Source organism: Ictidomys tridecemlineatus, chromosome 3 (assembly GCF_052094955.1).
Source record: "Ictidomys tridecemlineatus isolate mIctTri1 chromosome 3, mIctTri1.hap1, whole genome shotgun sequence".
NCBI classification, from domain to species: domain Eukaryota; kingdom Metazoa; phylum Chordata; class Mammalia; order Rodentia; family Sciuridae; genus Ictidomys; species Ictidomys tridecemlineatus.
In genome coordinates, this window is record NC_135479.1 from 124,478,980 (window position 1) to 124,493,287 (window position 14,308).

Below are 14,308 nucleotides of genomic sequence, written 5' to 3' on the forward strand. Positions count from 1 at the left end.
TAAATGGTTCAACATTTCAAGATAGGGAGTAATTTAGGTCCCAATACCAGAATTTATGAAGTGCTGCTGAGGTTTCAGAGAGGGTTGTTATCTGGTCAGGGAAAATCAGAATTTATTAGGCTCCACTAAGGTTTCAGAGAGAGTTGTTATCTGGTCAAGGAAAGCCAGGCATGGGTGAGTTCAAGGCACAGGCAGGCATTCCAAGCGAGTTTAGAAATTGCAGTAATTTATAGTAAAACAGAAATTAACTTTTCATGACTTTGTGACGAGATGACTCCCAATCTTAAGATGGAATTAGGCTGGGTTCATCAGTGGAACTGGAGAAAGAATAGAAAAACAGATACCAAAGAATTGAGAGCATAGAAATTGACCCACATAAGTACAGTCGATTCATCTTAGACAAAGATGCAGAATGATATAGCAGAGAAAAGTCAGTTCTTTCAATAAATAGTGCTGAAATAACAGAACATCCACTTGTAGAAAAGTAAATGTACACATGGGCCTTGTACCCTTCACAAAATTAACTTAAAACGTATCATAGATATAAATATAAAGCACAAAACCACTAAACTCCAAAAAGATAACACAGGAGAAAATCAAGATAAACGTGGTTTTTGTAATGATGTTTTAAATACAATACCAAAGGCATGATCCATAAAAGCAAAGATTGATAAGCTAAACCTCATTAAAATTAACAATTTCTGCTCTACAAAAGATACCATCAAAAGACTAAAAAGATAAGCCACAGGCTGGAAGAAAATATTTACAAAAGGCATATACAAAGAACTCTTAAAACTCAATGATAAGAAAACAAGCAAGCCAATTTAAAAATGGGCCAAAGACCCTAACAGACATCCCACCAAAGAAGATGTACAGATGGTAAATAGGCATATGAAAAGGGGTTTCACATTGTATGTCATTAAGGAAATGCAATTTAAGATAAGATACCACTACACACCAATTAGAATGATCAAAATCCTAAACATTGACAACACCAATGGTGATGGTGCGGAGCAACAGGAACTCTCATTCATTGTTGGTGGGAATACAAAATGGCACAGCCGCTTTGGTCTTTCTCACAAAACTAAACATATTCTTAACATATGACTCAATAATCACACCCCTTGGTATTTACCCCCCAAAAGTGAAAACTTATGTTCATATAAAAACCTGCACATGGATGTTTATAGCAATGTCATTCATAATCTCCAAAATTTAGAAGAAACTAAAATGCCCTTCAGTAGGTGAATGGATAAATAAACTATGGCACATCCAGATAATTAAATATTATTCAACACTAAAAACAAGTGAGGCATCAAGCCATGGAAGGAATTTAAATTATTAAGTGAAAGAATTCAGTCTGAAAAACTACATACTTTATGATCACAATTATATATTCTGGGAAAGAAAAAATACAAAAACTGTAAAATGTTCAACGGTTGCCACTAGTTCTGGGGTCAAGACAGACAGAACCCAGATGATTTTTAGGATAGCAAAAACACTCTGCATGATATTATAATGTTGAACACATGTCATTATACATTTGTCCGAATCCATAAACTGTATCAAGAGTAAACTCTAAGGTAAACTAGAGTTTGAGTGATAGGATGTGTCAGTGTGGGTTCATTCGCTATAACAAATATGCCACTGGGGGTGGGGGATGTTGATAATAGGGAAAGCTATGTATATGTAGCAATAGGACATACATGGGAAATTTCTGTACCTTTTACTCCATTTTGCTATGAACTTAAAATGTTCTAAGAAAAAAAAGCCTATTTTAAAGAGAGAGAGAGAGCCATAAAAAGATGCTCAGAAGTGAAAAGAAGACATAAAATAATAGACCCCCTGGGGTCTTACTTCCTACCTGCCTTCCCTGACACATTCATCTCATCCTTAACCCCAGATAAGAATGAGGTCTTATTGAAATTGTTTGCATCAGGATCAAGAACAAGAAAAAAAAATTGTCAACAGATAGTCCTTATAAATGAATAGATTATTTGTATGTCCTTTACAAATGGTAATATGAAAGTTCCTGAAATTTAAAAAAAAGACCTTATCTTTTGCAGATAAGCTAGCAGCTGTGCATATTATTTTGGGAACCCTGGAAGATCCAAGAAAAGCTATACTGAGATATGCTGCTTCTGCTCCTATTTAATGTGACTACCTTACTTAACCTAATTTATGTTCTTTGCTAAATAAATTATTATTTTAAACTGGGTGTGTATGTGCACACAGAGGAAAAAGGAGATTTTATCAACATCTGTACCCCTCCTCAAATGACACACTTATGTAATGAAAATGTCTATAAACTAATATGTCCCCACCTACCTCAATCACACGTGTGATCTCCAGAATGCATCTTGCTTTTTCATACCTCTTATCTTTAATTATATTGGTCCCTCTGCCTGGACCACACATACTTGCCTTCCCCTCTCCCTCTTATCCACAGCAACTTCTGTTACCTCACTTCCCAAAGAGAGACCTAACAGACACCCTAATATGTGTTCACAACAATAGAACTTTTCACTGTGCCAAATTTTTTCCTTCTTATGTCTATTCCGTCAGTGAACTGTGAGCCACTCAAGAAACAGAAGTGGGTTTTTTTCAATTTTTTTATTGGTGCATTATAATTGTACATAATGGTCAGATTCATTGTTGCATATTCATACATGCACACAATATGAAAAGATAATTTGACCAGTGTCATTCTCTAGTAGTTCGTGTTTCTCTCCCCTCCTCCCTCCCCCTGGTCCTTTTTCTCTACTGATCTCCCTTAGATTTTCATGAGGTCCCCACCACTTTTCTTTTCCTTTTTACTCCCTAGCTTCCACATGTGAGAGCAAACTGTTGATCTTTGACTTGGTAAATTTGGCTTATTTCATTTAACATAAAGTTCTTAAGTTCTATCCTTTTTTTTTTTTTTTTGGCAAATGACATAATTTCATCCCAGAAGTGTTTTCTTCATTTTTATATTTCCAGGATCTAGAGTGTTTGTTAAAGGATGTACATATGTGTTTATTTAAAGATGAAATTTGACATCACATTAAAAATCAGCCTAAAGTTAGACATCAGAGATGTGTTTTGCCTGGCCAGCCTTACCCATTTTCTCCACCTCGACTGTTCCCTCTCTCCCTCTCTCCCCTTTGCTTAATTATTCATATTGTTTAATCCGGAAGTTTCTTAGAAAAATATTTTTTTAAGTTTTTTTAAGATAGCAAAGAAGTGGGAAAAAAAGTATTTTCTTTCAGTGCTCACCTTGAGAAGCAACATAAGCAAGACTACTTTCTCCAAAATGAGAAGCAAACTAGTCCCTTCACTTGCTCTCCTCATTCCTTCCAATCCTATCAAAGATCCAGTGTTCCGTCCCCTTCAAAATCAAAACCTTATCTGTCCCAACAGAAAATAAATTCAAATATGACTGTGTATGTGGGAGTTAAGAAGTCTCTCCTTGGCACCTAATGTGGCTACCTCCACTTAAGACCAGGATTAACCAAAGTTAGAAAATCTCCAACTGGGTTTCAAGTACACCTGCTTAGAGTTAATTTCTCTTGTTACTACTCTATATACAATAGGCATCCAATAAGTATCATCCTTAATGAATCCTGCTTATCCTCTACTAGGGGTAAAGCTATAACATTAGAATGGCATATGCATATGTCTTTTGTAACTCTAAAATCGCTAACAGTAAATGGAGTAAGAATAGTAAACACAACTCCAGTTGATTAAAAAATATTAGCTCCCTTCCTTTCTTCTGCACTTTAGTCTTCCAGGTCACCTTTCCAGGGCAGCCGTTTAAATGTGATTACATCCCCCACACAGACATTGATTTATGTTCTCACTCAGGTACTGGCATTTTGCACCGCCTCATGAAAATGAATTATTCACCCTAGATTAGAGATCGGGTTATTTCACCACGTCAATTTTTTAAAGCAGTCTACCTGAAAGCCCACTCAGTCCCCAACACAGAATAAGCTTAGCGCTCTCCTTCCGGCTTCCGTAATCTCGCTTGGTTTCGCGAGAACGAAGTAGAGCTCCGCCGCGCGGCCACCGGGGCGCCTCAGGAACACTTCCGGGAGGTGACCAAGTAAGTGTGTGTTTCCGGCGGCTGCTAGGCTGCTGCCTCAGCCTCCGGGATCACGGGCTCAAGCAGTAGACACGGAACTGGGTCCTAGCAGTCCACCGGCTCTCGGACCCCGCAGCCTCTCACCATGGACCGGGATCTTCTACGTCAGTCGCTGAATTGCCACGGGTCGTCATTGCTCTCCCTACTGCGGAACGAACAGCAGGACAATCCGCACTTCCGGAGCCTCCTAGGGTCGGCATCCGAGCCCGCCCGCGGCCCGCCGCCCCAGCAGCACTTACAGGGCAGGTAATGGTGCTGCTGCGCCGCTGTGAGACCGGGGTGGGGACGCCTTCCACTCGGGCTCTGCTCCCGCAGCCCCGGGCTGCACCTAAAAGAAGCGGAGCGGTGGCACGTGAGACTGGCTAGCTGGTGCAGAGTGCTGAGTGAAAGAAGGTTGGCGCACCAGGTTTGTGTGCAAGGAGGATTTCGAGCTGAACTTTCTGGTACTGCTAGATCGAGCCACGGATTCCTTAGTTATAATCTCTAGGGCTTTCTTATCTGAAGCCGGAGGCGCCACGTTCTAGGTTTTCCCGCCCTCCGCTTCCAAGTTGTCGGATGAGGGGAGTGCCCGGTTAAAACTTTTTCCTGGGCTGTACGGAGTGGGTTTTTCATAATCAGAAGTTTAGACATGAAACGGCTTTGCAAATAAACAAGTTTTCATAAGTTTTTGTTTCTTTTAAGAAAAGAGAAAAGAGTTGACAACATTGAAATACAAAAATTCATCTCCAAAAAAGCAGATCTGCTTTTTGCACTTTCCTGGAAATCGGATGCACCTGCAACTTCTGAAGTTAATGAAGACAATGAAGGTGAGTTTAGTCTCCAAACCTTTCTAACATAGGAAGTTTGATTTAACAGTCCTTCAGATAAAACAAGTCAAAACTATTGTTAGTGATGTTAAATTTTCTTTCTTTTTTTTTTTTTCAGATCATTATGCAGTCATGCCACCTCTAGAGCAATTCATGGAGATACCTAGTATGGACCGGAGAGAGCTGTTTTTTCGTGATATTGAGCGTGGTGATATAGTGATTGGAAGAATTAGTTCTATTCGAGAATTTGGTTTTTTCATGGTATTGATCTGTTTAGGAAGTGGCATCATGAGAGATATATCCCACTTAGAAATCACAGTAAGTTGCTGTCTTTTCACCTATCTACATTACTTCTGTTTTTGATAGTCATCTCCGCAAAAAATTATGTGTTTGCATCCAGTTGTGTTTAAGCATATCTGCTTTGGAAATTAAACATTGGATAAAAATAGTTTTCCTTAAAAAATAAAAGTTACTGGTGAGAGAGTTACAGCTTCTTTCTCCATTTCTGAATTTAGAGGTTTTGTGGACTCTGGCTACAGGAGGGGTTTCCTTTTTTACATACTGAGAAATGGGCATGGTGAAGTCCATTGGTATTCTGGAATTATATCTTCTAGTTGAACATATTCTTGGTTATTTTATATTTAGCATTAGACATTTGAATGTGGATAATTTAGAAAAAAATTTCTGTGATTTATAATTTACATAAATATAAAATTTGTCTATTGATAATAAGGCCTAAGATAAATAGTCTTGAATTAATAATGTGTCACTTTTAAAGATTTGATATTTGCTATCTGTCCAGGCACATAGAAAGGAAGAAAAGCAGAACTTTGAAGAATTCAAGTTTCATTTTTATTGGAATCCTGTTCTTTATGAGCAGATTATAGTTTTATTGTTGTCAAATGCAAATCTGTTTTTGGTTCCTAAAACTAAAGAAAACAATTCATGAGATTTTACCATTTGAACTGAACTAAAAATGTTTATTGTGTTTGGACATGGAAATTTCTTGTAACTAAAATCCTTATTTAAATTTTAGACTTTAGCTTAATCTACGAGTCCATCAATGGATGAATAGATAAGGAAATGAGATATGTACACAATTAAAAATATTATTCAGCCTTGAAAAAAGAATGAAACTCTCTCATGTATGGCAACATGGAGGGAATTAGAGGATATTCTACTAAGAAATGAGTTAGGCACAGAAAGAAAAATATTGCATGTTCTCCTTTATAATGTGGAACTAAAAAGTTGATCTCAAAGGAAAAGCTAGAATAGTGGTTACCAGAGACTGAGAGGGGAATGGGGGGATAGAAGGAAATTGGTTAATGGGTACCAAAATATAATTAGGTAAGAGGAATAAGTTCTAGTGTGCTGAAGCATAGTAGGGTGCCTATAGTTAACAACAATTTATTATATATTTTTTGAAGAACTAGAGGAGTTTGAAGGCTCCAACTAGAAAGAAATGATAAAAAGTTGGAAATGCTAATTATCTTGGTGTGATAATTACACATTTTATACATGTATTGAATTATCACTGTATCGTTATTAAAAAAAATAGACTGTAGAATGTTGGTTGTTTAAATGTTCATGTCAATTATTAGCTATTTATATTGAACAATTTAAAACTAAGAGAAAAGATACTGTTCTCAACAAAAAGTGAGATGAATAGTGTTTTCACGAATTTTTAATTGCAGGCTCTTTGTCCATTAAGAGATGTGCCTTCTCACAGTAACCATGGGGATCCTTTATCATATTACCAAACTGGTGACATCATTCGAGGTAAGCATGTTCATCATACTAATAACAAAGTCAGCTGTTTATTTTTTATTAATTTTGAAAATGTAGTCTAATAAGGGTAGTGTTGAGAAAGTTTTATTTAATATATATTTTAGTTTGTTTTTTATTAATCAGTTTTTTTCTTTTAAGCTGGAATCAAGGATATCGACAGATACCATGAAAAGCTTGCAGTATCTCTTTATAGCTCAGCTCTTCCACCACACCTGTCTGGTATTAAACTAGGTGTAATTACTTCTGAGGAGCTTCCTTTGTATTACAGGTATTTATCCATACTGTCTCAACAATGCTCATTACAAATTTCTTGAATTAAAATAGCAAATTTAGTCAAGTCAGGCTTCTGAAAATGATGGAATTTTAATTTCTCTTATTATAAAATGAGTTCATCTTATTTTTCTAATCCTCAGAGCATTTCAAATTTGGTAGAATGAACCATCTTATAATAGTGCCACTTACTTCCATAAAAGACAAAAAAATGCTATTAGTATTTAAACCTTATCTTATGATAATATATCTTTAAAGAAATGGGATATGCTAATTATTTGTTATTCTTGAATTTTTGCATTTTTGTCCCCCCCACCCCAAGGAGGAGTGTTGAACTAAATAGTAATTCTTTGGAGTCCTATGAAAATATCATGCAGAGTTCTCTGGGATTTGTTAATCCTGGAGTAGTTGAATTCCTTCTAGAAAAACTTGGAATAGATGAATCTAATCCACCATCTTTAATGAGAGGCTTACAAAGGTATAGTAACATCAGTATTATTCTCTAAGGTGGTAAGGGGAATGGGCTAAACTCAAAGGTTACATAACATATTGACCATCATTGGCCTAGCAAAAGAAATATGCGACAGGTTGAATGAACTGGGTAATTTCATCTGCTTCAGGACAGTACTCTTATCCATGATCAGTTGTGTATCATGTGACCAAGTAAAGAGGGATGCAAAAACTTTATAAAAATTTTTTGTATGTGCTTAAGAAAAAATAATATTTAACAGTAATATTCATTTCTGACAGTTGAAGGATTTTGCTATGTAAATGGAATACAGATTGCTTGCTTGAGTTTCATTCAATGTTGAGTGCCTGTATGTCAGGCAGAGTGAAGTATAGTTAGTTTTAAAGTGTTTATAGTCTAACTTTGATTTTCTTTTAATAGCAAAAATTTCTCTGAAGATGATTATGCTTCTGCATTAAGAAAGAAACAGTCTGCGTCTTGGGCCTTAAAGTGGTAGGAAGATGTTTTGTTTTAACACTTATATCATGTAGTCTAAAAGAGTACGGAAAGTCAGGCATTCTTAAATCATTAAGATCAGCGTGTGTTCATACATATAAAATAAAGTTTTTTTGTCATTAGCCTATTTTGTAGGTATCACATTGGTCTTACATTGTAAAAAACAGACTTAAGTTCATCCAGCATTTTTAATGTCTTTCAAAATTAAATTGATTGACTGTAGTATCAACATAATTATTATAAAAATATCAGAATGCTGAGTGCTTCTTGTATGTTGCAAATTTCAAGACTTTTGCTTTTAAAACTTATTAAAATTTTATTAGATATTTTATGAAATGTTTGTGATTTTTAGTGTGAAGATTGGAGTTGATTATTTTAAGGTTGGACGCCACGTGGATGCTATGAATGAATACAATAAAGCTCTGGAAATAGATAAGCAAAATGTGGAAGCTTTGGTAGCTCGTGGAGCATTGTAAGTGAATTATGGATTTTTAAGGAATATTTACAAGATAAATCTGAAAAATATTTATAAATAGCTCAAGATTACATTTTTCTTATTTAATATCTCTAGATATGCAACAAAAGGAAGTCTGAACAAAGCAATAGAAGATTTTGAGCTTGCATTGGAAAACTGTCCAACTCACAGAAATGCAAGAAAATACCTCTGCCAAACACTTGTAGAAAGAGGAGGGCAGTAAGTGTCAAACTTAGAGATCTAATATGGAACCAGCTACTATTAAAACCTTACATAAGGAAAAAGCATCTTTAGCTCACTCAATTCAAAACACCTTTCATTTCAGTTTTGGATGAAAATATTTTTTAAATATAGTCCTTTTGAATTCTTCCCCTCCCTGCCTTATTTCCAAGTTTTTATGATTGGGTGTATTTTGGTGTCTCAAGTTTATTGCTCTGAATATTCTCATTTCATAAAAATATAGATGGAAAAGTACCAGAGTATTTTTTTTTTCAAGACATATACTAGGAGTTTTCTAATAATGAAGAATTTACTTTCTAATTTAATCATTCTAATAATATAACATCAAAAATATATATTAAGGGGCTGGGGTTGTAGCTCAGTGGAAGAGCACTTGCCTAGCATGTGTGAGGCACTGGGTTCGATTTCTCAGCACCACGTCAATATAAATGAAATAAAGGTCCCTCACCAACTAAAAAATATTTGAGGAAAAAAAATTTTGTGTGTGTAGAGAGAGTGAGAGTTCTTCAGTTAATCGTGAATAAGATTTTGCTATCTGTGAATAAGATTTTCAGCCTCTAACTCTATCCAGGAAAAACCCACAAATTCAAATTAAATGGTAGAGCAAATCACTAAGAAAAAACATAATTACTGAGATGCTGGCATAATGCCTTACGTAGCAAATAATTAATGACCAAACAGATCAGTGGAATTTTATTGTAGTGTTTTTTGAAGAAATGTAATGCTTGTTAAGTATCATTTGGTAATAGCCTGCTTTAATAATTGAGCCAGTTCATGATTAATAGCATAGTTTTTCTTCTAATGTTTTTTCAAATATTTTGCAGTACTTTTTTTTTTTTTTTAACTCACAAATACTTCTAATTAGTGATTGGAACTGCTTTACTTTCTCTAGATACATTGCTATTACCTACTAAGGTATGTTTGTCTTATTTTCCATGTACTGGGTATCTTTTAGCTGAGGAATGGCAAAATCAACCAGTTATTAAAACCAGAAATATTGATGATCTTTGATTTATTCTTTACTACCTATATCTAGTCTACTGCCACAAAACTGATCCTGATGTTAGTTTTACAGTACCTTTCCTTCTTTGAACTAAAAGCATCTTACAAAGTACTTTCACTACTCTGTGTCCAAACTTTCTAATTTTGATTTTTCACAGCATGGATATCTGGGCTTTATTTAATGATTATCTACAAACTAGTTGTGATATATATACGTGTGTGTGTGTGTGTGTGTGTGTGTGTGTGTGTGTGTGTGTATTCCCAAAGTTAACAGTGGATTTTCTGGGGGAAAAATTTTTATAAAAAGGAAAATTTTTTTATAAACTACTAGAAAAAAGACAATATACATAATTTTATGTTAAAGCTTGAGATCACCCTAAATTTGCAGACATCAATTTATCATGTATCTTTCTGTATTTCTACAATAAATCTGCCAATATTGTTAGTTATTAGTAATAGGTTTTCATTTGTTTTATGGAGTCTTTTTTTATCAAATAAATTACAGTGAGAAAAATAGTTTAGGTGTGGTTTTTAGAAAATAATTTGGTAAACATGACTTTTCCCTAATAAGTTCCATCATATAAGCCTCTGGCCTATATGTGTATTTGGGTGATTTTACTGTTTGTATAAAAATGCTAAATCTTCCTTTTAGGCTAGAAGAAGAAGAAAAGTTTTTAAATGCTGAAAGCTACTATAAGAAAGCTTTGGCTTTGGATGAGACTTTTAAAGATGCAGAGGATGCTTTGCAGAAACTTCATAAATATATGCAGGTGATTCTTTATTTCCTCTTAGAAACCTAGAGATATTTAAAAGTAATACCAAAGTATAATGTTCTAGGAAAAACTTTTGATTACCTAGTGGAACATTATGAAGTTCCTTTTTAGGTTTAGCTTATCCTGATTAGGTTTGGCATTGCTTCATAGTGCCTATTCCTCTTTGTTTGTTTATATTCAAAAGTAAAAATAGCCCTATAAGAAAATTCCTTTTACCTAAATTCAGTATAAAGGTATGAAAACTATCTATGGGCTTACTTGGTAAATATGAAATTATCAGTGTTGCTACTGTATAATTGAGTTAATTATAAAAATCTTTTTGAGACATATTTTCATCTGCCTTTTCCTGTAATACTGATGATGATGTTTTCTCATGCATTTTCTTCTGAATTGGACCATTGCTGCTGTGTCTGTGACATCTGGTGCTGCTCATCCCCATCCACAAACTGGAAAATGATATCTTATGTAATCATGCATCCAACTGGGCTGTGCTATTTTTAAAATGGTTTGTATTTGAACGTGGTGATTTCCTCCCTTCAATTCACATTAATGGAATATATGTATTTGCATCTGACCTTTAAAATTTATATCTTATTTAAATTTTTCAATTTTTAAAAAATTCCTTTTTTTCCACATGCTTTTTTTTTTCCCCCCTTCTTGCACTCTGGGTCATTGGTACCACTGCAATGGCTTCCCCTTTTTTCATGGGATACCAACTGCAATATGGTCCTCAATACTGTTCTGGCCATTCCAATGATTAATGCCAAACATCTATGTGATTAATTTTTTTATGTTAAAATCAAATACTGTTTAATGCTGGCAATATGGTGATTTGATTAAAATAAATTGGGTTTCTGGTTGGGGGTGGTCTTTTGAATATTATTTTGCATATTCTGCTATTTTTAACGTGTGGTTTTTTCCGATATCTGGGTTCTAAAAGAAATCTTTGGAATTAAGAGAAAAACAAGCTGAAAAGGAAGAAAAGCAGAAAACAAAGAAAATAGAAACAAGTGCAGAAAAGTTGCGTAAGCTCTTAAAAGAGGAGAAAAGGTAAACTATAATATTCAGTATTTTTTAACTTAAAGCAACTACTGAGTTGAGCCCAAAGTGCCATAAGGAGGTAAAGTAAGTAAAAAAAAAAAAAGTATTTCAAATGATAATGTCTTAAGAATTCTTAACAAGTATGTGTTCAACTTGTTTTCCTATAAAAGATTATGCAAAAAAAAATTAATCTTAGAATTAAAATATAGAATAAGTTATTTTGATTTTCTGTCATGAAGAAATGTTTTAGAAGAGCAGGTTCTTATCTAGGGATGGTTTTGTTCCCCAAAAAACCTTTATCAGTGTTTGAAGATATTTGGTTGTTATAAGTGGTGGTATGCTACTAGCATCTGGTGGACAGAGGTCAAGGATTCTGTTCAACATCCTGCAATACACAGGACCTACACCCTCACAAAGAGCTATTTGGTCCAAAATGTTAGTTGTGCTAAGGTGGAGAAACTATGAAACTAGAGAGGGTCAGATATGAAACTTCAGTTTTCTCCCTGTGTGTTAATATAGTTTTAGTTTTTAAGGTAGTATTGAAAATGTCACTGTTTCCTTCAGAATTGACCTGCTTACAGTGACACCTGTCCACATAGGTATTTTTCCCAGAAGTCATGATTGATGATAAAAATTGGACCTCATAGTAACAGATTATTGTTTCATCATTTATCTGAGCTACAGCTTGTAGGAAATATGTAAGTGAAACAATAGGATTAAAATAACTATGGATAATTTAATAACAGTTCTGTATTTAACATTATCTGATGAGTGAACTGGGTTTTTTTTAGGCTAAAGAAGAAAAGAAGAAAATCATCCTCCTCTTCAAGTGTTTCTTCTGCTGATGAATCAGTTTCTTCCTCATCCTCTTCCTCTTCTGATCACAGAAGGCATAAGAAACGAAAGAGGAACCGGTCAGAGTCTTCTCGAAGTTCCAAAAGGCATTCATCTAGGGCATCCTCAAGTCAGATAGATCAGAATAGGAAAGAGGAGTGCTATCCAGTTCCAAGTAATACTTCTGCATCTTTTCTTAACCAAAAACAAGAAGTGGAAAAACTACTGGAAAAGCAAGACAGGTTTCAATATCAAAAGACACAGGTAAAAGAGAAGGATAAATGCCCTCTTTCTTCCTCTTCAGCTGAAATACCAGATGATTTTGGAGGTAGGTCTGAAGATCCAAGAGATTTTTACAATAGCTATAAAACCCAGGCAAGTAGTAGCAAAACTGAAAAGCCATATAAATCAGAAAGACATTTTTCCAGTAGAAGAAATTCCTCAGATTCCTTCTATAGGAATTCAGAGGACAAGATAAAAATGTATGGTCACAGGAGATTTGAAAAAGACATAGAGGGAAGAAAAGAGCACTATAGAAGGTGGGAGCCAGGTTCCGTGAGGTATTCCACTTCACCAGCAAGTTCAGACTACTCTTGGAAGTCAGTTGAAAAACACAAAAAATACGCTTATTCTGGATCACGTGATTTCAGTAGACATGAGCAAAGATACCGGTTAAATACAAATCAAGAATATGAAAGAGAGGACAATTCTGGGGAAGATAACAAAACAGAGATTCCAGAAGAAGATGGACTAAATAGCAAAGAGCAATCAGAAAGCAGAGTTAAAAAAAATTTACCTCAAAATTTACTCAATATATTTAATCAGATAGCTGAGTTTGAGAAAGAGAAAGGAAATAAGCAAAAAAATTAATATTTAATGGAAATCTGCATGGTTACACTAAAATGCTGTTGAAAGTTTTGGGGTGTTTTAGTCATTAACAATCTGATTCAGAAATGTCTGCTCTTAAGATTATTTGTAAAGATTACTGAATCCCTTTTCTCAAATTTTATTTGTTTCAGTTGTAGGTCCCTTTGTTACAACCTGAGTTTTAGGCTTTTTGTGGGTATGTTTATGTATAGTGTATTTCTTACTCTATTTAAACTTCTTCACCTGAAGATAATTCTCTGACAACATTGTTCCTTTGTTATATTATGGTGTGTGAGAATTCTGTGGCTCACCTACCTTGCCGTATGCAAGTTAATTAAATTCATGCATTGAACGCTTTGATCACTTTCATCAAAAATTGTATCTTCTGTTCAATTAAAAGCCCTCAACTTTTGAAAGATCGTGTGTTTGGATGATTTTTGAGTGCTATTTTTTATAGCTAACATTTATTACTTCTTTGCATAATTTCATTTTAGACTGGTAGATTATGTCCAAATTTTCCTGTAAATTAGATCCTGATTTAATTTTTTAAATTTTTGTGTATGTGTGGGTGTGGTGCTGGGAATCATACCCAGGATCCCCATGCTAGGCAAGCCTTCTACCACTGAGCCACCTCCAGTGGCTTCTACTGAGCTTAACAAATCCTTTAGGAATAAGAACATGTTAGATGATTAGAAGCCTATTTTGCTTATTTCTTATTTACTTATTGGTACCATTATGGCCCTATGAAATTTTTTTACTTTAAATATTGGCAAGACCCTCAGAAACTATGTTCTAGGCAAGAGTTGATCAAAATAGAAAGTAATCCTTTTAGCAAAAATAGCAGAGAAGCATACTAAATCTGGTTTTCTTCTGGAGGAAAAAATGTAGAGGTTCAGTTGGGAAGTCTCTAGGCATGTTTTTAAAGTTTTGAGCTAATCTGCCATTTTCTACTTACCACCTCTCCAATATTGCCATCTTAGGAACTGAATAAATGACTTGATGTCTCAACCAGAGCCTGATTTTACTCAAAATAAATTTCAGCAGCTGGAGCTCAAGAAGGAAGGCACTTGGATTTTAAAGATTCCCAGAATTATTGAAAGTTTTATACTGTGAGAGATACAGATA

At 34.7% G+C, this 14,308-nt stretch overlaps 1 protein-coding gene and 1 long non-coding RNA gene across 6 annotated transcripts in view; one reads left to right on the plus strand and one right to left on the minus strand.

Annotated features, from left to right (window-relative positions):
* The window catches only part of LOC144376332 (uncharacterized), a 39,949-nt gene extending 35,902 nt beyond the window's left edge, over positions 1-4,047 (minus strand). The window contains exon 1 of the long non-coding RNA XR_013436658.1: positions 3,939-4,047. This is a non-coding gene — a long non-coding RNA (uncharacterized LOC144376332). The remainder of the gene's footprint in view (positions 1-3,938) is intronic.
* A 14-nt stretch (positions 4,048-4,061) lies between these two features.
* Positions 4,062-13,599, plus strand: Ttc14 (tetratricopeptide repeat domain 14). 5 transcript variants are annotated; one of them, XR_013436656.1, is made up of 12 exons: positions 4,062-4,369; positions 4,805-4,929; positions 5,048-5,247; positions 6,624-6,708; positions 6,856-6,985; positions 7,310-7,465; positions 7,877-7,948; positions 8,304-8,423; positions 8,523-8,645; positions 10,321-10,438; positions 11,382-12,180; positions 12,274-12,387. XR_013436656.1 is itself a non-coding variant. In XM_005330263.5 (12 exons), exons 1-12 carry the CDS (start codon positions 4,209-4,211, stop codon positions 13,184-13,186), a joined length of 2,313 nt encoding a protein of 770 aa, XP_005330320.2. In that variant the 5' UTR covers positions 4,062-4,208; the 3' UTR covers positions 13,187-13,599. The 5 variants fall into 5 exon arrangements, 3 of the variants coding, with proteins under 3 accessions (XP_005330320.2, XP_077899827.1, XP_021585482.2); XR_013436657.1 differs by having other exon boundaries at positions 11,399-11,491; XM_005330263.5 differs by having other exon boundaries at positions 11,382-11,491; positions 12,274-13,599.
* Positions 13,600-14,308: the final 709 nt, after the last annotated feature.